Source organism: Orcinus orca, chromosome 3 (genome assembly GCF_937001465.1).
Source record: "Orcinus orca chromosome 3, mOrcOrc1.1, whole genome shotgun sequence".
NCBI classification, from domain to species: domain Eukaryota; kingdom Metazoa; phylum Chordata; class Mammalia; order Artiodactyla; family Delphinidae; genus Orcinus; species Orcinus orca.
The window spans coordinates 70,049,438-70,072,919 of NC_064561.1; the positions used below are offsets into that span (position 1 = coordinate 70,049,438).

Consider the following 23,482-nt stretch of genomic DNA (forward strand, 5'->3'; position numbering starts at 1 on the left):
AAGGTGGGTAAAGAGGAAGAATTCTCCACCTGTGGCCATACAATTTACTTCTTTAAGAAAAAATCTAGAGGATACCAGACATCCTTGCTACACACATACACCACTATGTCATCCAGCGGCACAGAATCTACCCAAGAACTACACTCTTATCTTTCGTCCAATCACATCATTCTGCACTCTCTTGCCCCTATTCCCAACCCTAGTTTCCCAAGCCACCTTCCCAATCACTCATTCCTCTCTGCCCCGCCCAGAAGTCGTGGCTATCCCCCCTCTTTCTTGTTCTAACTTTCGCGCCCCACTAGTTCTTCGCCAATCGGAGAAGTAATTGCCTCTTCCCTCCCCGCCTCTTACTGACGTTACGAGAAGGAAGATTTCTGATTGGTTTCTCTGGAGCAAGAGCGTGCCAATAACAGACAGACTTTTTTGGTGCGGAGGGGCAGCTAGTATTTTCGCTGGTGATTGGCTGGGGTGGCCAAGACAGGAAAATGGCTGCCAGCTCTTCTGTAGTCCCGGTGTCAGTGTCGGCTGCCGTGGTCCCCGCCCTGTCATCGAGCGGCGATTTCTCAAATTTGCGGGAAATTAAAAAGCAGCTGCTACTTATCGCGGGCCTTACCCGGGAGCGGGGCCTACTGCACAGTAGCAAATGGTAAGATGTCGGAGTCCGAGGGGACCGGGCTTGGATCCTCGGCCTTGGGAGTCTTTAGCTGATTCAGTTTGTGTGGGTGTTCCAGGTCTGCGGAGTTGGCCTTCTCCCTCCCGGCGTTGCCTCTGTCCGAGCTGCAGCCGCCGCCGCCTATTACAGAGGTAAGCACGTCTTCACATTGAGTGCTCCCCATCATCAGAAGAGATACTGAGTGCTCTGTCACCGGAAGGGAGCATACTGCTTAACATCCTAGGGGAAATTCAAGCATTCAAAGAGCTGGGTGTTTTAAGCGATTTTATCTGTATGTTTTTGCTGAGTTTTGAAAGACTTAGTGGTGCTCTTACTTAAGCTGGAGAGATTAGTAAACAATCCTTGCTTAAGATTTCAGCCTTTTAGGTTTTCTAGCTCAACCTAGATAGTATTCATAACGGGGAGAAGCGTCAAAGGTTTTTATTGGATTGGCCAAAAAGTTCCTTCGGTTTTAAAATAAAAATACAAATCACGCATTTTCACCAAGAAGTTTATTGAACAACGTATTCACTGTTCCACTACCTCCTCACATTTTTCAGGCAACTTCATAATTCCATCTTACCAAAAGTTTTTATCTTTTTTTTTAATCTTTTTTTTTTTTGCGGTACGCGGGCCTCTCACTGCTGTGGCCTCTCCCGTTGCGGAGCACAGGCTCCGGACGCGCAGGCTTAGCGGCCATGGCCCACGGGCCCAGTCGCTCCGCGGCATGTGGGATCTTCCCGGACCGGGGCACGAACCCGTGTCTCCTGCATCGGCAGGTGGACTCTCAACCATTGCGCCACCAGGGAAGCCCCCAAAACTTTTTGTCTTTTTGAGCAAAGAACTGTTCTAGGTACCTTTTACAGTCTTCCAGGGAATTGAAATTTTTTCCATTAAGAGAATTTTGTAAAGACCTAAATAAATGGAAATCCAAAGGTGCAATGTCTGGTGAATACAGCAGTTGAATCAGAACTTCCCAGCCAAGCTGTAACAGTTTTTGCCTGGTCATCAAAGAAACATGCAGTTGTCCGTTATCCTGATGGGAGATTATGCGTATTCTGTTGACTAATTCTGGAGGCTTTTCATCAAGTGCTGTTTCAGTTGGTCTAATTGGGAGCAGTACTCGTTGGAATTAATTGTTTGGTTTTCCGGAAGGAGCTCATAATAGAGGACGCCTTTCCAATTGCACCATATACACAACATCACCTTCTTTGGATGAAAACCGGCCTTTGGTGTGGTTGATGGTGGTTCATTTCGCTTGCTTCACGATCTCTTCTGTTCCACATTATTGTACAGTATCTATACACTTTTCATTGCCCGTCACAATTGTTTTAAAAACGGAACGTTTTCATTGCATTTAAGAGAGAAAAACACATGCGGAAAAACAGTCAAGAAGGTTTTTTTCCGCTTAACTTACGTGTAACCCAAACATCAAAGCAATTCATATAACCAGGCTGGTGCAAATGATTTTCAACTCTTGATTTGGATATTTTGAGTATATCAGCTATCTCCTGCATGGTATAACGTTGCTTGTTCTCAATTAACATCTCAATTTGATTGCTGTCAGCTTCAACTGGTCTACCCAACCATGCTGCCTCATCCAGTGAGAAATCTCCTGCGCGAAACTTTGCAGACCACTTTTGACACGTTCGATCAGTCACAGCACCGTCTCCATACACTGCACAAATCTTTTTTTGCGTTTCAGTTGCATTTTTACCTTTCTTGAAATAATAAAGCATAATATGCGGAAAATGTTGCTTTTTTCCTTCTATCTTCAATATTAAAATGGCTACACAGAAGTTCACCAGTTTTGATAAGTTTTTAAAAAAATTAACCCTGAGGGCTTCCCTGGTGGCGCAGTGGTTGAGAGTCTGCCTGCCAATGCAGGAGACACGGGTTCGAGCCCTGGTCTGGGAGGATCCCACATGCCGCGGAGCAACTAGGCCCGTGAGCCACAACTACTGAGCCTGCGGGTCTGGAGCCTGTGTGTCTGGAGCCTGTGTTCCGCAACAAGAGAGGCCGCGTTAGTGAGAGGCCCGCACACCGCGATGAAGAGTGGCCCCTGCTTGCCGCACCTAGAGAAAGCCCTCGCACAGAAACGAAGACCCGGGCTTCCCTGGTGGCGCAGTGGTTGAGAGTTTGCCTGCGGATGTAGGGGACACGGGTTTGTACCCTGGTCTGGGAAGATCCCACATGCCGCGGAGCGGCTGGTCCCGTGAGCCATGGCCGCTGAGCCTGCGCGTCCGGAGCCTGTGCTCCACAACGCGAGAGGCCACAACAGTGAGAGGCCCGCGTACCGCAAAAAAAAAAAAGAAACGAAGACCCAACACAGCCAAAAATAAATAATAAATAAATATTAAAAAAAAAAAACCCTGATGTGACAGCTGTCACAATACACTCTAACAAAATTGTTTCAAATGAAGTTAAAGACAACTAAGCACTACTAGAGCCATCTAATGGAAAAAACCGAATGGACTTTTTGGCCAGCCCAGTACAACAGCACGAAACTGATTTTGGATGACAGCTCTGGGTTCAAATCTCAGCCATACTAGTGACTTTTGGCAACTTAATTAACCTCCTGAGCCACAGTTTTCCCCATCTGTGGATAATAGTATTTACTTTGTGGGGATATTGAGACAATTAAATGAGATAGGAATACATTTTATGTATGATCTATAGTATATATGTTTACATAGTCTGTGTCATCTGAAAGATCTTTATCATAATCCATTTTATTTTTCCTGAAGATGCCATTTCTTGATTACCACCCCCACCAACCACACACACACACACACACACATACACACACACACACACACACACACACACACACACACACACACACACACACTTAAAAACAATGAATGTTCCTTAATCCAAAAGATACAATGCAGGTGAGAGAGGCAGGAGAAGAAATAAGTAAATGGTGAGTGTACGTGAAAAGGGCCACCACAATCCTAAGCTGAATGGCCATATTTAGGACATTTTCATCCAATGAAGAAAATATTGAACATAATTTTGGTTCCAGTTTTGTGCTGGTAATATTTGGACATGAAGGATGAGGAGAATGAAATTACTAAAGTTTTAATCAACTTATCCTTAGAATTTGCGGGGATTGTATGTTTTTACCTCAAATGTGCATCATTTCATTTTTTTTTTTTACATAGAGAATTATAGCTGTGTTTTTTTGGTTTTTACAATACTAACATGTCAAAACTTTGTTGAAATACAAAAAGTATAAGTAATTCCACAGCATGTTGCATTTATGTGGAAATTTAAAAGTCTGCCGAAGGAAAGGCATGTCACATATTAATGCTAGACATTTTTTATGACTTTCTCACTTTTTCCTCATATCAAATCCGTATTACTGGCTCCATTTTACAGATGAAGAAGTGAATACTCAGAGAAGCTAAGTAAGTTCCCTACTAATGTCTTGAAACCAGGAAATCAAGCAGTCAGAATTTAAATCCAAGTCCCTAACACTAAAGCATATGCAATTTCCCACAACATTTGCAGAAACAATAAAAGTTTCTGAGTGCATTGGTTTAGTTTTTTAAATTTTAATATTGTCCCCAAGGTTTTATTTTGAAAAAATGTTCTGTGACCTTACTTCATAAACTAATAAATAAGTATTAGGTTTTTGGGAGGAGGAAAATAATTATCTTTTCTTACATCTTGAAATTAATGAATATTCTTGGATTTGAACTTTTGTTATCCTGTTCCTAACCACTTACATTAACTTGTCTCTTTTTTAGGAGGATGCTCAGGATATGGATGCTTACACCCTGGCCAAGGCCTACTTTGACGTTAAAGAGTATGATCGGGCAGCACATTTCCTGCATGGCTGCAATAGCAAGAAAGCCTATTTCCTGTACATGTATTCTAGATATCTGGTGAGGGCCATTTTAAGATGTCATTCTGCTGTCAGTGAAACATCCATATTTAGAATCCCAGTAGCAAAAGTTTAATCTTCAAATAGTTTAGCAAAAGTCTACTTGGTGAATGTACTTTATAAATACTTAGCAATAATAAAGAAGACATCATAAGTAAAGTAAAAAAAATGATAGTACGAAAGAAAATATAAAAATATTGGTAATATTCATTATTGACAAAGGTATGGGGCAGTAGACACTCTGTTTCAGGAGTAAAAGTAGTTTGGCGTTGGTTTGGTTGGCGTGCCTGTGGGTGAGATTTGGCACCCAGAACCACTGGGGCCTCAGCCCACCACCCACTCCTTGGTATGGGGAGATGAAACCCACGCCCCGACATGTGTGGGCCGCTGCTCTGGGCAGATTATGTCAATTTGAAATACTATGCCCAAACAATTCTTCCTTAAGAAACTTAGCTTGTCCAATAGAAATACTTCAGTGTGTGCACAAGGATATATATATGTACAGGGCTGTTCATTGAAGGGTTTTTTGTAATAGACAAAAAAATTAAAAACCTAAATAACCATTAGTCAAGAAATTCATTGTTAATTTTTGCCTGAAGTATTCTTTATTAAAATGTTGCAAAATGATGATTTTCTACTCCAGCACTCTCTTGAGTAGTAAATTCTAAGCAAGAGTCTGTCTTCCCCTTCTCCACTTATTTATGCATTTATCTAGTATCAGTATGGACTCAAGAATTCCTGTATTTTTAATTGTTTATAATTCATTATTTCACTTTATCATTTTGGTACTCAGATTATTCCAGATTTGGCCAGTGGGAGCCCCCGAATAGTTGTTTAAAATTAGTGACCAATAGTAGATGTCATTTTGGTTGGACTTTTTGGTTGAATCAGGCTGCTACAGGTTTCAGAATAAGCGGAAAAAAGACCTATTTATTGATTTTCTCTTACAGTCTGGAGAAAAGAAGAAGGATGATGAAACAGTTGATAGCCTAGGTATGAATTTCTTTCTCTTACCTTTTGGACTAAAACAAACTCTATAATGCCTATAGGAGCCAGGCAGGTAATATAAACATGGGAAGTGGACTGAGGAGGAGTCCACTGAGGAGGAGTTTGCAAATTGGAGAGCACAACTGGCTGGTTGTCACCCAACTCCCTCTGAGGGTTGCCCTATGGGAATGTGGGCCTGGTGTTGTCAGGGGCTTTCTTCCGCTGGCCCTAACCTGTTCCCTGCAACCTGAACCTGGAAATTTAGATTTTTAGTTGAGGCTTCTGAGTTTTCAGCATTGACAATTAATTCAGATTTTTAAAAACCTGTGTGGGCCTAACAAAATATGACTGCAGACCACTTATCAGTTGCAGTTTCTATAATAAAGTAAATGGACTGTGTAAGATGTCATTGGAGGGGGCTTCCCTGGTGGCGCAGTGGTTGGGAGTCCACCTGCCAGTGCAGGGGACATGGGTTTGTGCCCTAGTCCGGGAAGATCCCACATGCCGCGAAGCGGCTAGGCCCGTTAGCCATGGCCACTGAGGCTGCGCGTCTGGAGCCTGTGCTCCGCAACGGGAGAGGCCACAACAGTGAGAGGCCCATGTACTGCAAAAAAAAAAAAAAAAAGATGTCATTGGCCACTTGTGAGTGTTTGCTGGAAGTTCCAGGTGTAACTTTGGTTGATGCCAAAGGGAATATCTAGGTCTATGAAATGAAAAACAGCAGTCTACCCTTAGATCAGAAACTCTGTTTCTTTCCTAGGCCCACTGGAGAAAGGTCAAGTGAAAAATGAGGCTCTCAGAGAATTGAGAGTGGAGCTCAGCAAAAAACACCAGGCTCGGGAGCTTGATGGATTTGGCCTTTATCTGTAAGTGTTATAGTAATTTGGAACTTATGTGAGATATTCTTCTGAGTAGAGGGGAGATGTTGTTAACTTCTGTGATCGTTCCCTTCTTTCCTAGGTATGGTGTGGTGCTTCGAAAGCTGGACTTGGTGAAAGAGGCCATTGATGTGTTTGTGGAGGCTACTCATGTTTTGCCTTTGCATTGGGGAGCCTGGCTAGAGCTCTGTAACTTGATTACAGACAAGGAGATGGTAAATTGAGATGAGCTATGTGAAAAATCTTCTGCTTCAAGTCTTATGTAATTCTTTAATAATGGGGTAGGGGGAGAAAGTTTTGCTAAACCTTTCATTATAGCTACCTCTTTGCTCCTTCTCCATTTATAGTACTCACACAGAAAGTACTATAGTACTTTGCTCCTTGCTCTTCTTGTTGGGATTTAGGTCTTTATTTGAAAGACTGATGTCTAGATCTTGTTTGGTAGTTGCTGTTGCATTTGCATTCAGTTGACTTAGAGTATCTTTTCATATTCATGTTTTCACATTCAAGTTTTACTGTAACTTGTTTTATAGACTAAATGTTATTATAGTTTCTCTACTAATTCCAAAGATGCTATAGGAATGATTTCTCTGATATCAAGAATTGAGTTAAAAACATTTTTAATGTTTCTTCTGAGCTCTCATAGGTCTCTGTTGAGATTTAGAGATTTGTTAATTAATGAAATAATGTATATGAAATTGCTTTATAAACTGCATTGTTTTATTAGTCATTGTTAGAGAACATTGTCTACAAAGTTTATTTTGCTGTTATTCAGTAGTTAATAGAAGCAACAACACACTTCCTTTTGTAGGCTCTAAAGGACCAAGGGCTGGTTGATTTTCCCCAATAGTGATACATGCTGCTACATTTGTGTCTGAAATCTCAATCTTGGTTTACTTGTATTTACCTATCTCTAACTGCCTACTAGACTTTCATTAAAAGTTTGTTTTATCTCTGAACTCAGAATATGCAAAACCAAATTTCTCATCTTGCCTACCAAATTCTCTTTCTTCCTCCCAACTTGATGGACTCTCAGTTGTATCTCTGTTTCTCAGGATGCACCCAGTCTTGACTCCTCAGAGTCATATTTTGTCTCTTCCCTTTCTCTTATTTCCCTTTATCTAGTCAGTCGCCAGACATTGCCATGGTTACCTTCTTGTCTGCATCTCTTTCTCTTGGTTTCCTTTGCTGTCTTGGTTATCATCTCAAATTTGGATTACTTAAAAGTAATAAATACTTTCTATCTAGCTTTCCCATTTTTATACTCCCATTTCCAAGCCATCTGACATACTGTTTCCAAACTTATTCTTAAAGCACCCATGTCATCATGTCATTCTCCTGTCAAAAATTGCAGTGGTTTCCTGTTGCATCCCATTTCCTGTTGCAGCATAGGACCCACCCTATCAGTTCAGTCTTATTTTTCCACTTCTTCCCAACACATAGCCTCCCCTCAAACTGAGCTAGTTGCCTCATTCTATTTACCCACACTCATTATGACTGTTTTTCCTCTATTTTTATTGTCCTTACCTAGAACGTTGTCTTTTTTGTCTTCCTCTCCCTTTTTCTATTCAGTTTCTACCCATCCTCCAAGGCTCGCCTCAAATCCTGTCGTTTCTTTGAAGCTGTCCCCAGCTAGACCATTCCTCCCTATTCCTCCCTATTGTGCTTGTAAGTCCTGTTCACTTAATTGAACTGCCCTGTGTTCATTATTAGGTACTCTAATAAAATTTTGGTGTTAAATTCTTTTAGACAATATAGTTCCTTGATGTTCATTTGGGAGAGAGGTCAAAGTATATTAAGTGTGTTCCTCTCTCTCCTGCTGCCAGCTGAAGTTCCTGTCTTTGCCAGACACCTGGATGAAAGAGTTTTTTCTGGCTCATATATACACAGAGTTGCAGTTGATAGAGGAGGCCCTGCAAAAGTATCAGAATCTCATTGATGTGGGCTTCTCTAAGAGCTCATATATTGTTTCCCAAATTGCAGTTGCCTATCACAATATCAGAGGTGAGTGAATAAGGACAACGAAATACCATCAAACCCTGAAGGTAGTGCTGTGTTGTTTTCTGAACTCTCTGTCTTCTTTCTGCAGATATCGACAAAGCCCTCTCTATTTTTAATGAGCTAAGGAAACAAGACCCTTACAGGATTGAAAATATGGACACATTCTCCAACCTTCTTTATGTCAGGGTGAGCTCCTTCCTTTGCTTGGACTTAAGCTCTTTTGTGCTTTGATCTCCTGGGTTGGATTGTCACCTAGTAGCATTAGCTACAAGAACAATTATGTAGGGGTTCCTTTTTCATCCTTAGATCGTCTTTCTTTTCTTTCAGAGCATGAAATCTGAGTTGAGTTATCTGGCTCACAACCTCTGTGAGATTGATAAATATCGTGTAGAAACATGCTGTGTAATTGGTAAGAGTCACCATCTTTTTTCTTTTTTTATCTTTATTGTGAGTAATCCAAATGTAAAAATAACAATAATATAAAAGTGTCAAAAGAAAAAAAGGGAATTCCCTGGCGGTCCAGTGGTTAGGACTCCGTGCACCCACTGCAGGGGACATGGGTTCGATGCCTGGTCGGGGAACTGGGATCCTGCATTCCTGCATGCCTCACAGCACAGCCAAAAAAAATAAGTGTCAAAGGTAACAAAATTGGGACTTCCTTGGTGGTGCAGTGGTTAAGAATCCGCCTGCCAATGCAGGGGACACGGGTTCGAGCCCTGGTCCAGGAATATCCCACATGCCGCGGAGCAACTGGGCCCTTGCTCCACAACTACTGAGCCTGTGCTCTAGAGCCCATGTGCCACAACTACTGAGCCCACGTGCCTAGAGCCCGTGCTCCACAACAGAGAAGCCACCGTAATGAGGAGCCCACGCACCACAACAAAGAGTAGCCCCCGCTCACCACAACTAGAGAAATGCCGTGCACAGCAACGAAGACCCAACGCAGCCAAAAATAAATAAATAAAATAAATTATAAAAAAAAAAAAAGGTAACAAAATTATATACAATAGAATGTGAAGGATCACTGTAATCCCATCCCCAAGATTGGTGGATATGACTCCAGAATATTTTTCTGTGTGAGTACTATAAATGGTGTATGTGTGTGTGTATGGTTTGCTTGCAAAAACTGTATCATTATACACACTGCTTTGTAATGTCCTTTTTTTTAACCTAACAATATATCTTTTCCATCTTTCCATGCTAGTACATGTAGAGTTGTATTGTATTATTTTTGATGGCTATTTAGTATTTTATTATAAAGATGTGCCATTATTTTTATTTAATCGTTTTCTGTTGTATAAGTTGTGGCTAGTGTTCGTTAACATAAAAATTGCTTCAGGAAACATCTTTGTATGTATATATTTATTTTTGCATGTTTATGCAACTATTTCTGTATAATTAGTTCCTTGAAAGGCTGGATCAAAAACGTGTGTATTTTTTATATATATATGTGGGTTTTTTATTTTAGTAAATTTATTTTATCTATTTTATTTTTGGCTGCGTTGGGTCTTTGTTGCTGCACGCGGGCTTTCTCTAGTTGTGGTGAGCGGGGGCTATTCTTCGTTGTGGTGCGTGGGCTTCCCATTGTGGTGGCTTCTCTTGTTGCAGAGCACGGGCTCTAGGCACGTGGGCTTCAGTAGTTGTGGCGCACAGGCTTAGTTGCTCGGCGGATGTGGGATCTTCCTGGACCAGGGCTTGAACCCGTGTCCCCTGCATTGGCAGGCGGATTCTTAACCACTGCACCACCAGGGAAGTCCCTGTATTTTAAAATTATTATTTTATTTGTTTATTATTATTTTTTGCGGTATGCGGGCCTCTCACTGTTGTGGCCTCTCCTGTTGTGGAGCACAGGCTCCGGATGCATAGGCTCAGCGGCCATGGCCCACGGGCCCAGCCGCTCTGCGGCATGTGGGATCCTCCCGGACTGGGGCACAAACCCGTGTCCCCTGCATTGGCAGGCGGACTCTCAACCACTGCGCCACCAAGGAAGCCCCTATTTATTTATTTTTTAGCTGTGTCGGGTCTTAGTTGCGACACGCAGGGTCCTTGTTGAGGCATGCAGGATCTTCTGTTGCGGTGTGGGCTCTTTGCTGCGACACGCGGGGTCTTTGTTGAGGCATGCAGGATCTTCTTTTGCGGCGTGGGCTCTTTGCTGTGGCACGCGGGCTTCTCTCTAGCTGTGGTGCGTGGGCTCCAGAGTGCATGGGCTCTGTAGTTGTGGCGTGCGGGCTCCAGAGTGCGTGGACTCTAGTTTGCAGCATGCAGGCTCAGTAGTTGTGGCGCACGGCTTAGTTGCCCCATGTCATGTGGGATCTTAGTTCCCTGACCAGGGATCGAACCCATGTCCCCTGCATTGGAAGGCAGATTCTTTACCACTGGACCACCAGGGAGGTCCTGTGTATTTAAAAAAAAAAAAGCCTGTGTATTTTAAACTTACTAATATTACTAAAATGTTTGTAAGAATTTCCAATCCTATGAAAAGAGATGAGAGTGTATCTTTTTCTGTATCAGGGTGTCTCACTCTTGGCTCTATTGACATTTTTGGCTGATAATTTCTTTTGTGGGGGTCTGTCCTATACATTGCAGGGTGTTAGAAGTATACCCAGCTCTACCCACTAGATGTCAGTAACCTCCTTCCCCCAGTTGTGCAGATAAAGCCAAATAACCTCTTGGGGTCAGAATCATCCTTGGTTGAGAACCATGACCCTATGTACTTGGCCACACTACTGTGACCTGATAATCAGTTGACATAAATAGATGAATGGCCACTCTTGGATAAAAGTAAACTTGGTTGGTTGTGATTGAAAGCCTAAGTTTCCTGGAGATGAAAGACCCTGTTCCTGGGTCTTTGGTGACACTGCATTGAGAACATACATTTGTATGTTAGGATGTTGTTAGTAAACTGATAGAATTTCAATTCAGTCATTCAATAAATATTTCCAGCCCTTTAGGAAGTTGTAGTGTAGTATGGGAAATAAATATTAAAAAAAGAAAAATCCTATGGGAACATAGGTAAGAGGAACAAATAATCTTTTCAATATCAGAGCATTGAGAATGAAGTATAAAGTCTGTTAAAGTGAGGATGGAACTCCAGTTTATTCAGAAAACATCTTTTGAACATCTTCTGAGTGCCAGATAGGTGGTTTGTGTTGCAGTATCTACCTCATTACCTACTGAGGAAGACCAGTAAGAAACAACTATAATATAGTGGGTTGAGGGTTATGATTGAAGTAAACATAGGATGCTAAGAGAGTATGTAGGAAAAGTAGCTAATCCAGTCTGATGAGGGAAGGCTTCTTGAGAAGGTGATACCTGAAGGATGGGCAGGAGAGAAAGAGTTCACTAAAGGAGGAGATGGATTGACTTGGGAAGGGTATTGCAGTGCAGAGGCATTGAAGTGTGAAACAGACAGTGATCCTGAAATAGTTTAGTGTCCTGAAGCATGGTGTGGGAGGAGGGAATGTATGAACGGGGCCAGATCTTGAAGAGCCTTTTGTGCCTTACTAAAAGTTTGGATTTTATTCTTAAGGCAGGAGAAGTCTTCTGAAGGATTTTAAACCAGAGAATGATAAATGTTTTTAGATTTTCATTTTCAAATGATAACAGGAGACAGTGTGCTGGGAGGATTAGAAAAAGGGCAAGACCAACAAGGAGGCTTTTGCAATAATCCAGTCTAGAGATGATGAGAGCCCAAGCTGAGGTATTGGCAGGAGGAATGAAGAGAGACGATTAGATTTAGAAGATATTTAGGAAGTAGAACTTACAGGAATTGGTGAATGGGTAACCAGATTGATAACAGTGTCCTTCACCTGAAGAAAGGAAATAGAGGTAGGGGAGATAATGAACTGTTCCTTTTTTAGCTTACTAACTTAAAGCCAGTTAAAATCAAAGGATATGGGCTTCCCTGGTGGTGCAGTGGTTGAGAGTCCGCCTGGCGATGCAGGGGACACAGGTTTGTGCCCCGGTCCGGGAAGATCCCACATCCCGTGGGGTGGCTGGGCCTGTGAGCCATGACCGCTGAGCCTGCGCATCCGGAGCCTGTGCGCCGCAACAGGAGAGGCCACAGCAGTGAGAGGCCCGCGTACCGCAAAAAATAAACCAAACAAAACAAAATCAAAGGATACGTACATATGAAGAGTAATGCTTTAGGAGTTTCTGTTTTTTTTTTATTTTATGTATTTATTTATTTTTTGGCCATGCCTCGTGGCTTGCAGGATCTTATTTCCCGGACCAGGGTTTGAACACTGGCCCTTGGCAGTGAGAGTGCGGAGTCCTAACCACTGGACTGCCAGGGAATTCCCATCTGGTTTTTTAAATAATCGTTTGATTGGTAAACTTCTTAATGAACTGTTTGTTCTTCAGTGTATCTGTAATGCCTAGCGAAGTTCCTGACTTATGGTCAATAAATGTTTGTTGAATTCAGCCCACCTATCTTAAAAATCAAGAAAAAGGAACATTAGATATGACAAAAAATATATTTCAGCTTTCACAAAGGAGAAAGAAGGGTGGAGAGAGACGAGAAGAAACTGAAGACCTGAAAGAGAATGAAACAACTTAAGAATAGAGTGATGGCAAGAATCTCCTACTTGTTTAGTCCTTGCTTCTGCAGTTATGTCTTGATGTGAATTGAATGCTTCCTCTGCATCTTTTCTGGAGTCCCAGTCTCTGAGAGGCAGCTTTACACACACACACACACACACACACACACACACACACATACACACAAACAAATACGTATATGTATTTATATATGTATATATTACAGTATAGCATGGTTAAGATTTGGACTCTGGAACAAAACTGCCCAAGTTTAAATCTTGGTTTTGTTACTAACTAGCTGTGTGACATTGGATTTAACTTCTGTGTGCTATACTTTCCTCATCCATAAAGGGATAATAACAGTAGAACATTCTCCCATGTATTAGTTGTGAGGAGTAAGTAAATTAACATATAAAAAGCACTTTTAACAATGTAAGTTGCCCAGCACATTGTAATCATTCAGTACATTTTAGCTGTTCCAACTGGTCAGAAAATCTCATCTACTTAATCTTTGCCCAGAACTTGCCTGTTCTGACTTCCTTAACACCTCCTTTTCATCCTGACTCCTTTAGCAGCTAAAGCTTATACCCTTGCTACCACTACTTCACTTCTCCTATTCTATTACAGAAGTTAACCTTTGGACAATCTGCCTAGAGTTTGCTTATTCCTCTGTCTCTGGGTCTGAGTCAGTGGCAGAAGCAAAGGTATCCTTTTATAGGACATAAAGCCCTCCATCTTGCTTTTTTCCCAGGTGAATGTGAACTTGAATGATCTTAGGTGATACAGACAATTGTTATAAATAATTTCTCCTGAATCAAACTGACAGCTGAATCTAGACAAATTAAAAGCAAAGACAAACACATATATAGAAATCTTATTACTTGTTTTTTACCAAAGTGGAATTGTATAATTTCTCTGCAATTTGCTTTTTCCATTTGACAGTATATCATTATCTCTGTAAATTAGTATATATACATTTAAATCCATCTTTTTATCTAGTTTATGCACATGCAATTTATACATAACGGAAACTTTTTTAAAGTGCAGGTTTTTTTTCCCTCACTGCACCTTTCCTCCTTTAACATACTTGTGTTAGCATGTCCCATACCACATGAAACATACACATACACATACACATATGCAGGGTTTAATGGGCTGTTTGCTTACAAAAATAGGATCATATTACACACATTTCTCTGTATTTTACTTTTCTCACTCAACAATATCTCATGAAAAATCCCTCAGAGTCTTGGTATATCTCAAATTGTTTTTTCTACTTTTATTATTTTTATTTATTTATTTTTTTAAATGAATTTATTCATTTATTTAATTTTTGACTGCATTGGGTCTTTGCTGCTGCACGCGGGTTTTCTCTAGTTGTGGCGAGCGGGGGCTACTCTGTTGCGGTGCGCTCACTTCTCTTGTTGTGGAGCATGGGCTCTAAGCACGCGGGCTCAGTAGTTGTGGCTTGCGGGCTTAGTTGCTCCATGACATGTGGGATCTTCCCGGACCAGGGCTCGAACCCGTGTCCCCTGCATTGGCAGGCAGATTCTTAACGACTGCGCCACCAGGGAAGCCCTCTTTTTTTTTTAAAAGTTGAGGTATAGTTGATTTACAGTATTAGTTTCAGGTGTACAACATAGTGATTCAAGTTTTTTATAGATTATACTCCGTTTAAAGTTCTATAAAATATTGGCCATATTCCCTGTGCTGTACAATATTTCCTTGTAGCTTATTTATTTTACACGTAGTAGTTTGTACCTCTTAATCCCCTATGCCTATCTTGCCCTCCCCACTTCCCTCTCCCCATAGGTAACCACTAGTTTGTTCTCTATATCTGTGAGTCTGTTTCTGTTCTGTTATATTCATTCATTTGTTTTATTTTTTAGATTCCATGTATAAGTGATAATAGATAGTTTGTCTTTCTCAAATTGACATTTCACTAAGCATAATACCTTCCAGATCCATCCATGTTGTTGCAAATGGCAAAATTTCATTCTTTTTAATGGCTGAGTAGTAGTCCATTATGTATGTATACCACATCTTCTTTATCCATTCCTCTGTTGATGGACACTTAGGTTACTTCCATATCTTGGCTATTGTAAATAATATTGCTGTGAACATTGGGGTGCATGTATCTTTTCAAATTTGTGTTTTTGTTTTCCTTGAATATATACCCAGAAGTGGAATTGTTAGATCATATCGTAGTTCTATTTTCAGGTTTTTGAGGAACCTCCATACTGTTCTCCCTAGTGGCTGCACCAATTAACATTCCTACCAACAGTGTACAAATGTTCCCTTCTCTCCACATCCTCACTAACATTTGTTATTTGTGGTCTTTTTGTTGATAGCCATTCTGACAGTTGTGAGGTGATATCTCATTGTGGTTTTGATTTGCTTTTCTTTTTTTTTAAAAAAAAATTTATTTATTTTTGGCTGTGTAGGGTCCTTGTTACTGCACGTGGGCTTTCTTTTAGTTGCGGTTTTCTTCTAGGAGTTGCTGCACATGGGCTTTCTTTTAGTTAGGCTTTCTTTTAGTTGGGGGCTACTCTTTGTTGTGGTGTGTGGGCTTCTTATTGCGGTGGCTTCTCTTGTTGCAGAACACGGGTTCTAGGCACGCGGGCTTCAGTAGTTGTGGCTCATGGTCTCAGTAGTTGTGGCTCATGGACTCTAGAGCGCAGGGCCAATAGTTGTGGCACACGGGCTTAGCTGCTCTGCGGCATGTGGGATCTTCCTGGACCAGGGCTCAAACCCGTGTCCCCTGCATTGGCAGGCGGATTCTTAACCACTGCGCCACCAGGGAAGCCCCATGATTTGCTTTTCTGATGATTAATGATATTGAGCATCTTTTCATGTGCCTATTGGCCATCTGTACGTCTTCTTTGGAAAAATGTCTATCAAGTCTTCTGACCATTTCTTGACTGGGTTGTTTGTTTTTTTGATATTAAGTTGTATGAACTGTTTATATATTTTGGATATCATTTGCAAATATTTTCTCCCATTCAGTAAGCTGTCTTTTTGTTTTGTTTTGTTTTGTTTTAATTAATTAATTTATTTTTGGCTGCATTGGGTTTTTGTTGCTGTGCATAGGCTTTCTCTAGTTGTGACAAGCAGGGGCTACTCTTCGTTGCGGTTCACAGGCTTCTCATTGTGGTGGCTTCTCTTGTTGTGGAGCACGGGCTCTAGGCGCGCAGGCTTCAGTACTTGGGCTTGTGGGCTCTAGAGCACGGGCTCAGTTGTTGTGGTGCATGGGTTTAGTTGCTCCACGGCATGTAGGATCAAACCCATGTCTCCTGCATTGGCAGGTGGATTCTTAACCACTGTGCCACCAGGGAAGTCCCTGTCTTTTCGTTTTGTTGATTGTTTTGTTTGCTGTGCAAAAGCTTTTCAATCTAATTAGATCACATTTGTTTATTTTTGCTTTTGTTTCTTTGCCTTAGGTGATGGATCCAAAAAAATATTGCTATGATTCCTGTCAAAGAGTGTTTTGCCTCTGTTTTCTCCTAGGAGTTTTAATGGTTTCTGTTCTTACATTTAGATCTTTAATCCATTTTGAGTTTATTTTTTTATATGGTATGAGAAAATGTTCTAATTTCATTCTGTTACATGTAGCTGTCCAGTTTTCCCAGCATCACTTATTGGAGGCAGTCTTTTCCCCATTGTATATTCTTGCCTCCTTTGTCATGATTAATTAACCATAAGTGCGTGAGTTTCTGGACCAGTACCATACTGTTTTGATCACTGTAGCTTAGTAGTATAGTCTGAAGTCAGGGAATGTGATGCTTCCTGTTTTGTTCTTCTTTCTCAAGATTGTTTTGTCTGTTCAAGGTCTTTTGTGTTCCCGTACAAATTTTGGGATTATTTGTTCTGGTTCTGTGAAAAATCCCATTGGTATTTTTTTAAAAATATTTATTTATTTATTTGGCTGCACTGGGTCTTAGTTGCAGCACACAGAATATTCATTGCCGCGTGTGGCGTCTTTGTTGCAGCATGCGGGATCTTTAGTTGTGGCATGTGGGATCTTTAGTTGTGGCATGCGGGATCTCGTTCCCTGACCAGGGATTAAATCTGGGCCCCCTGAATTGGGAGCACAGAGTCTTAACCACTGGACCACCAGGGAAGTCCCACCGTTGGTATTTTGTTAGGGATTGCATTGAATCTGTAGATTGTCTTGGGTAGTATGGTCATTTTAATAATATTAATGGTTCAAATCCATAAACAAAGTGTATCTTTCTGTTTGTGTCTTCATTTTCTTTCATCAGTGTATTATAGTTTTCTGAGTACCAGTCTTTTAACTCCTTAATTGGATTTACTCCTAGGTATTTTATTTTTTTGGGTGTGATTGTAAATGGGATTGTTTCATTAATTTCTCTTTCTGGTAGTTTGTCATTAGTGTATAGAAATGCAACAGATTTCTGTATTAATTTTGTAGTGTGCAACTTTACTGAATTCATTGATGAGCTCTAGTAATTTTTTGGTGACATCTTTAGGATTTTCTATGTATAGAATCATGTCATCTGTAAACAGTGGCAGTTTTACTTCTTCCTTTCTAATTTGGATTCCTTTTATTTCTTTTTCTTATCCGATTGCTGTGGCTAAGACTTTGAGTACTACATTGAAAAAAGTCACAAAAGTGGGCATCCTTGATTTTTTTCCTGATCTTAGAGGAAAAGTTTTTAGCTTTTCACCTTTGAGTATGATGTTAGCTGTGGGCTTATCATATATGGCCTTTATTATGTTGATGTTCCCTCTATACCTACTTTGTGGAGAGTTTTTATCATAAATGCATGTTGAATTTTGTCAAAAGCTTTTTCTGTATCAAGATGATCATATAATTTTTATTCTTCGTTTTGTTAGTGTGGTGTATCACATTGATTGATTTGCAGATATTGAACCATCCTTGCATCCCTGGGATAAATCCCACTTGATCATGATGTATGATCCTTTTAATGTATTGTTGGATTCAGTTTGCTAATACTTTATTGAGGATTTTTTCATCTATGTTCATTAGTGATATTGGCCTGTAATTTTCTTTTTTTGTGGTATCTTTGGTTTTGGTATCAGGGTGATGCTGGCTTTGTAGAATGAGTTTGGAAACATTTCTTGCTCTGCAATTTTTTGGAATAATTTGGAAAAGATAAGTGTTAGCTCTTATCTAAATGTTTGGTAAAATTCACCTGTGAAGCCATCTGGTTCTGGACTTTTTTTGTTGGGAGTTGTTTTATTACTGATTCATTTTCATTACTGGTAATTGGTCTGTTCATATTTTCTACTTATTCCTGATTTAATCTTGGGAGCTTATACATTTCTAGGAATATGTCCATTTCTTCTAGGTTGTCCATTTTATTGGTATATATTAAAAATAGCTTTATTGAGGGATAATTTACATAACATAAAATTTACTTATCTTAAGCTTACAGTTCACTGAGTTTTTGCTAATTTATACAGTTGTGTAACCATAATCATAATCCAGTTTAGAACACTCCATCATCCCAAAAAGTTCCCTTGGGTCTATTTGCAGTCAGCCCTACTCCCAATCCCCAGCAGATCTGCCTTCTATCTATATAGTTTTGCATTTTCTGGAAATTTCATATAAGTGGAATCTTGAAATATTTAGTCTTATTGTCTAGCTTTTTTCACTGAGCTCTTTTTCGAGGTTTGTCCATGTTGCAACATATGTCAGTAGTTCTTCTCTTTTTACTGCTGAGAAGTATTTTGTTGTCTGGATATATACTACATTTCGTTTATCCATTTACTAGTTAGTATAAGAAAGATGGCCTTTATTCCCTTTCTTCAAATAAAAGTTTTTATAGAATCTTAAAATCTTTCATATATTCTTTTTAAGACCAATGATAATAGAACTTCCTTGATTCTTGTGGAAGAGGGGAGTTCAGAGTGCTACCTTTTTAATCCTTTAGGTACCTCCTTAGAAACCTAGGAAGATAGTTGGAAAACCACCAATCTAAAGCATACTCTAGGAATTTCCTACCCTTCTTTAAGGAAATATATGTATAAGTGCTATATTGAGAGGAAATAAAATGAAGAAAATCTTTGTGGTGTTAGGAAACTTTTTTTTTAAAAACACCAGAATGTGTAATAGATAAAATATATTTTCCAAGGGAATGATGATGTTGCCCATATGTAGAATTTGGCTTTTCTGCAAGGACTTCGGGGGAATGGGTTATGGTTCATGCCTACTCTGTGGAATGCTGCCTATTTTAGTGACTTATTTTTGCCTTTCTAGTTATTTATATATTTTGTTTGTTTGTCTTTCAATTAGGCAATTATTATAGTTTGCGTTCTCAGCATGAGAAAGCAGCCTTGTATTTCCAGAGAGCACTGAAATTGAATCCTCGGTATCTTGGTGCCTGGACGCTGATGGGACATGAGTACATGGAAATGAAGAACACATCTGCTGCTATTCAGGCTTATAGGTGAGCATTTAGTTGGAGGGGGAGATGGAGCAGATTGTTGTGATTTTAGGAGTCTCTATTGAGCCTGCAAGTCGCTAACTTTGATTCTGCTCTCTTACCAGTCTCTCTTCCATTTCTTAGGCATGCTATTGAGGTCAATAAGCGGGACTACAGAGCCTGGTATGGCCTTGGGCAGACCTATGAAATCCTTAAGATGCCATTTTATTGCCTTTATTATTATAGACGGGCCCACCAGCTTCGGTAAGTCGGGCCACTTGATGATGTGTTTGTTGTGGGAAGGGCTGACACTCTTCTTTCTCTTTTGATAGCTATTGAAGAATCACAGTGAATGGTTTTGACTCTTAGAGACCTGAGTTTAAACATGCCATATGTTGTTTGGTCATTTTTATGTAGTGTATTCTACTAACGTGTTAATTGTATAATTGTGAACACAAAATAATATAATTACATGAAGTATTGGATTAAAGCCCATTCCCTTCATAGCTTTGAAATAGTGGTGGTGGTTCCTCAAGGGAGGACTTCAGTTTTTGCTTGGATTTCCTATTTCTCTTCCCTCTCAGGCCCAATGATTCTCGTATGCTGGTCGCTTTAGGAGAATGTTATGAGAAACTCAATCAACTAGTGGAAGCCAAAAAGGTATCTGAAATTGGGTCCTGAAGAGTTTGTGTGGAAATCTGCTGTTTGGATGAGGGGTTGAGCTATCTGTGCTTAATTTTCCTTCATGTAGATCTATCTACATAGGGAAGTCTGAATATTTATAGGCACATAGGGTGTATAAAGCAAAGTTGGGCTGACATCATTAGTGGGAATGTTAGTATGTAGCCTGGACCTATCAGATCTAGTAAAAATGCTTTGTATTCTCCAAGTCTGAACTTCTGGGAGGCTTGCAGGACCTGAGTCTCTATGTGATTAGTCATGGCACATGGGGCAGTGGTTGAAGTGACCGGTTTATTTATTTTTTTGACAGTGCTATTGGAGAGCTTACGCCGTGGGAGATGTGGAAAAGATGGCTCTGGTGAAACTGGCAAAGTGAGTGAAAGAGTGACATGCTAGTGATATTTCTGTTGGCTTCTCTGGTGAGGTGGGTCCTGCACATTCTAGAGCTTCCCATCCATCATCTACATGAATGAGGGGATGTAGCACAGTGTATGATTACTGATCTGGAAATTTAGCCATCTCGACTCAAAAGAATGCTACTTCTCTTTGAAGAGGAATTGTTTTCCTATTTGGAAAATTCAAGAATGAATTGAAAGAAATGAAATTTTTATGTCAGAGCAGTCTAGGAAAACTAGGTACTAATCTCCTCCTGATAAGGCCCAGGAAAATAAGGAATAACTCAGAAATGATAAGGAAAGAGGTTCTTAAATGCAATTTCATTCCTGCCAGTTCTTTTCTGGATTCTTACAAAAAATCTGAATTGCTTGGTATCTTTTTTAATCTCACTCAGGGTATTACCAGGGAATTTTTGCAATGGTATATTATCCAGCTTAAGTGTTTACTAACTTTTCCTCCATCACCAGTAGCAGAGTAATGATTCTAAGCTTTGATGAAGTAACCACCACCTCTGGGCACTAATACTATTCTGGGTCCCACTGTGTCATTTATGTCAAAATTCGTACTTGTCTATGTATTATCATTTTTTTATCTTAACTGTGTGCTTTTACTTTTTATCACTAGCTTGCTTTGAGATATGATTTATACTTAAAGACCAATTTCTTTTGTAGGCTTCATGAACAGTTGACTGAGTCAGAACAGGCAGCCCAATGTTACATCAAATATATCCAAGATATCTATTCGTGTGGGGTATGTGTCATGAGCATGAGAATTGGGTCGCTGATCTTATTCTTGTCACCTCAGTCATTCCTGATTTCCTTATCTAGGAAATAGTGGAACACTTGGAGGAGAGCACTGCTTTCCGCTATCTGGCCCAGTATTATTTTAAGTGCAAGCTGTGGGATGAAGCTTCAGCTTGTGCCCAAAAGTGCTGTGCATTCAATGATGTGAGTATCGGTTCTTTAGTAAAAGGTTTGGATTTTAGGTTCTAGCACATGACTTTACTATGATCTGGGGGTGGAAAGTGGAAGGTGGTTAAGAGGGTGAGTGGTTTGCATTCAATCTGTAGATTGCTTTGGGTAGTATAGTCATTTTCACAATATTGATTCTTCCAATCCAAGAACATGGTCTATTTCTCCATCTGTTTAAGTCATCTTTGATTTCTTTCATCAGTGTTTAATAGTTTTCTGAGTACAAGTCTTTCACCTCCTTAGGCAGGTTTATTCCTAGGTATTTTATTCTTTTTGTGCGATGGCAAATGGGGTTGTTTCCTTAATTTCTCTGATTTTTCATTGTTGGTGTATTGGAATGCCAGAGATTTCTGTGCATTAATTTTGTATCCTGCAACCTTACCAAATTAATTGATTAGTTCTAGTAGTTTTCTGGTAGCATCTTTAGGATTCTCTATGTATAGTATCACGTCATCTGCAAACAGTGACAGTTTTACTTCTTCTCTTCCAATTTGTATTCCTTTTATTTCTTTTTCTTCTCTGATTGCCGTGGCTCAAGAGGGAGGGGATATGGGGACATATGTATGCATATGGCTGACTCACTTTGGTGTGCAATAGAAACTAACACAGTATTGTGAAGCAATTATACTCCAATAAAGATTAAAAAAAAAATAAAACAGGGTGACTGGAAAGGCTACCTTGTTCTGTGGAACTTTGTATGTCAGTATTTTATTCTTTGTTTCTTTTTTTTTTTTTTTTTTTGTATGTCAGTATTTTAGAAACTGTTTTTGAGAAAAGCCTTGGACATATTTTGACACATTTGCCTGACTTTGTTTCAGACCCGGGAAGAAGGTAAGGCCTTGCTCCGGCAAATCCTACAGCTTCGGAACCAAGGCGAGACTCCCTCCACCGAGATGCCTGCCCCCTTTTTCCTCCCTGCTTCACTGTCTGCTAACAACACTCCCACACGCAGAGTTTCTCCACTCAACCTGTCTTCAGTAACACCATAGTTGGCTACTTTCAAGCCAGAACATTGCCAGACCCATATTAAGCCTTACCTCCATGTAAAGAACAGCCACGTCTATTCTTCCAAGGACCTTAGTTCTTTTTGTTTGTACACATGGAAACAGCTCCTTGGGGAGTTTATAGAATCACCTGCACAGTAGACTGACAGAAGAATCCTGGCAGGAACAGAGTCTGTCTTTGCCAGTTTGAAGCACTTCTATCTCCCTTCTGTTCAGAGTGGCTATAGATCTTGGCCTTTTTCCCCAGACCTTTTTGCCCCCCCAAAACATCCCTTTAACAGCACTTTAGCACAGGCAAGGCTACAGGGACAAAGTTTAAATGCTGCTGGGAGTGGGAGATTTCTTTAGAGAGGCAAGGAAGAAAGAAGGGAGAAAAGCTTGCAACTCTACCCTCTGCTGATAGTAGGGCACTGGATACCCTAGGAAGGTCAGGGCACTGGATAGACATGACTCATCATTCTTTGATTTGCTGAGCATGACTATTCTGATATCAGAGATTAAGTTTAAATGGGGTGAAGGTATACTTTTTTTCTTACTGGGAAGACATTCTGCCGTTTTTTGTTTTTGTTTTTTTTTTTGCAGGATGCAGGCCCCTCACTGCTGTGGCCTCTCCTGTTGTGGAGCACAGGCTCCAGACGCGCAGGCTCAGTGGCCATGGCTCACGGGCCCAGCCACTCTGCGGCATGCGGGATCTTCCCGGACTGGGGCACGAACCCGTGTCCCCTGCATCAGCAGGCGGACTCTCAACCACTGCGCCACCAGGGAAGCCCTGGCGTTTTGGTTTTGAGGCATCTCCTAGAAGCTTTCAAATTGGAAGTAACTTACTAGAGTTGAACAAAAGAAGGGGCAAAAGGACTCTCACTGAGTGTGGAACTGCTGATGGCCCTACTAAGGGGAAAAGATGTCTATAGAGTTAGCTATACACCTACTAAAGCACAGCAAGGAGGCAGGGTTACAGAGAGTTTCATGGACATTTGGGTGTGATAACTTCTGTGATTGTACAGATAAAAATAAACTCTTAGAGTCGGTCTGTTTTAATAAATATTTTGCCATAATTGTCTCCCCCCCACA

The 23,482-nt window shown here is 40.5% G+C and overlaps 1 protein-coding gene and 1 non-coding gene across 2 annotated transcripts; both read left to right on the forward strand.

The window, feature by feature from the left end:
- The first annotated feature begins 452 nt into the window (after nucleotides 1-452).
- Nucleotides 453-23,453, forward strand: CDC23 (cell division cycle 23). The gene is made up of 16 exons (XM_004282075.4): nucleotides 453-646; nucleotides 732-804; nucleotides 4,408-4,545; nucleotides 5,495-5,537; nucleotides 6,292-6,397; nucleotides 6,492-6,624; nucleotides 8,236-8,413; nucleotides 8,499-8,596; nucleotides 8,738-8,819; nucleotides 19,230-19,383; nucleotides 19,504-19,623; nucleotides 19,944-20,019; nucleotides 20,351-20,412; nucleotides 21,108-21,186; nucleotides 21,264-21,383; nucleotides 22,226-23,453. Exons 1-16 carry the CDS (start codon nucleotides 486-488, stop codon nucleotides 22,394-22,396), a joined length of 1,794 nt encoding a protein of 597 aa, XP_004282123.1. The 5' UTR covers nucleotides 453-485; the 3' UTR covers nucleotides 22,397-23,453.
- Nucleotides 4,802-4,923, forward strand: LOC117197572 (small nucleolar RNA ACA64). Its single transcript, XR_004478251.1, has one exon. It is a non-coding gene; the product is annotated as a small nucleolar RNA ACA64 (small nucleolar RNA).
- Nucleotides 23,454-23,482: the final 29 nt, after the last annotated feature.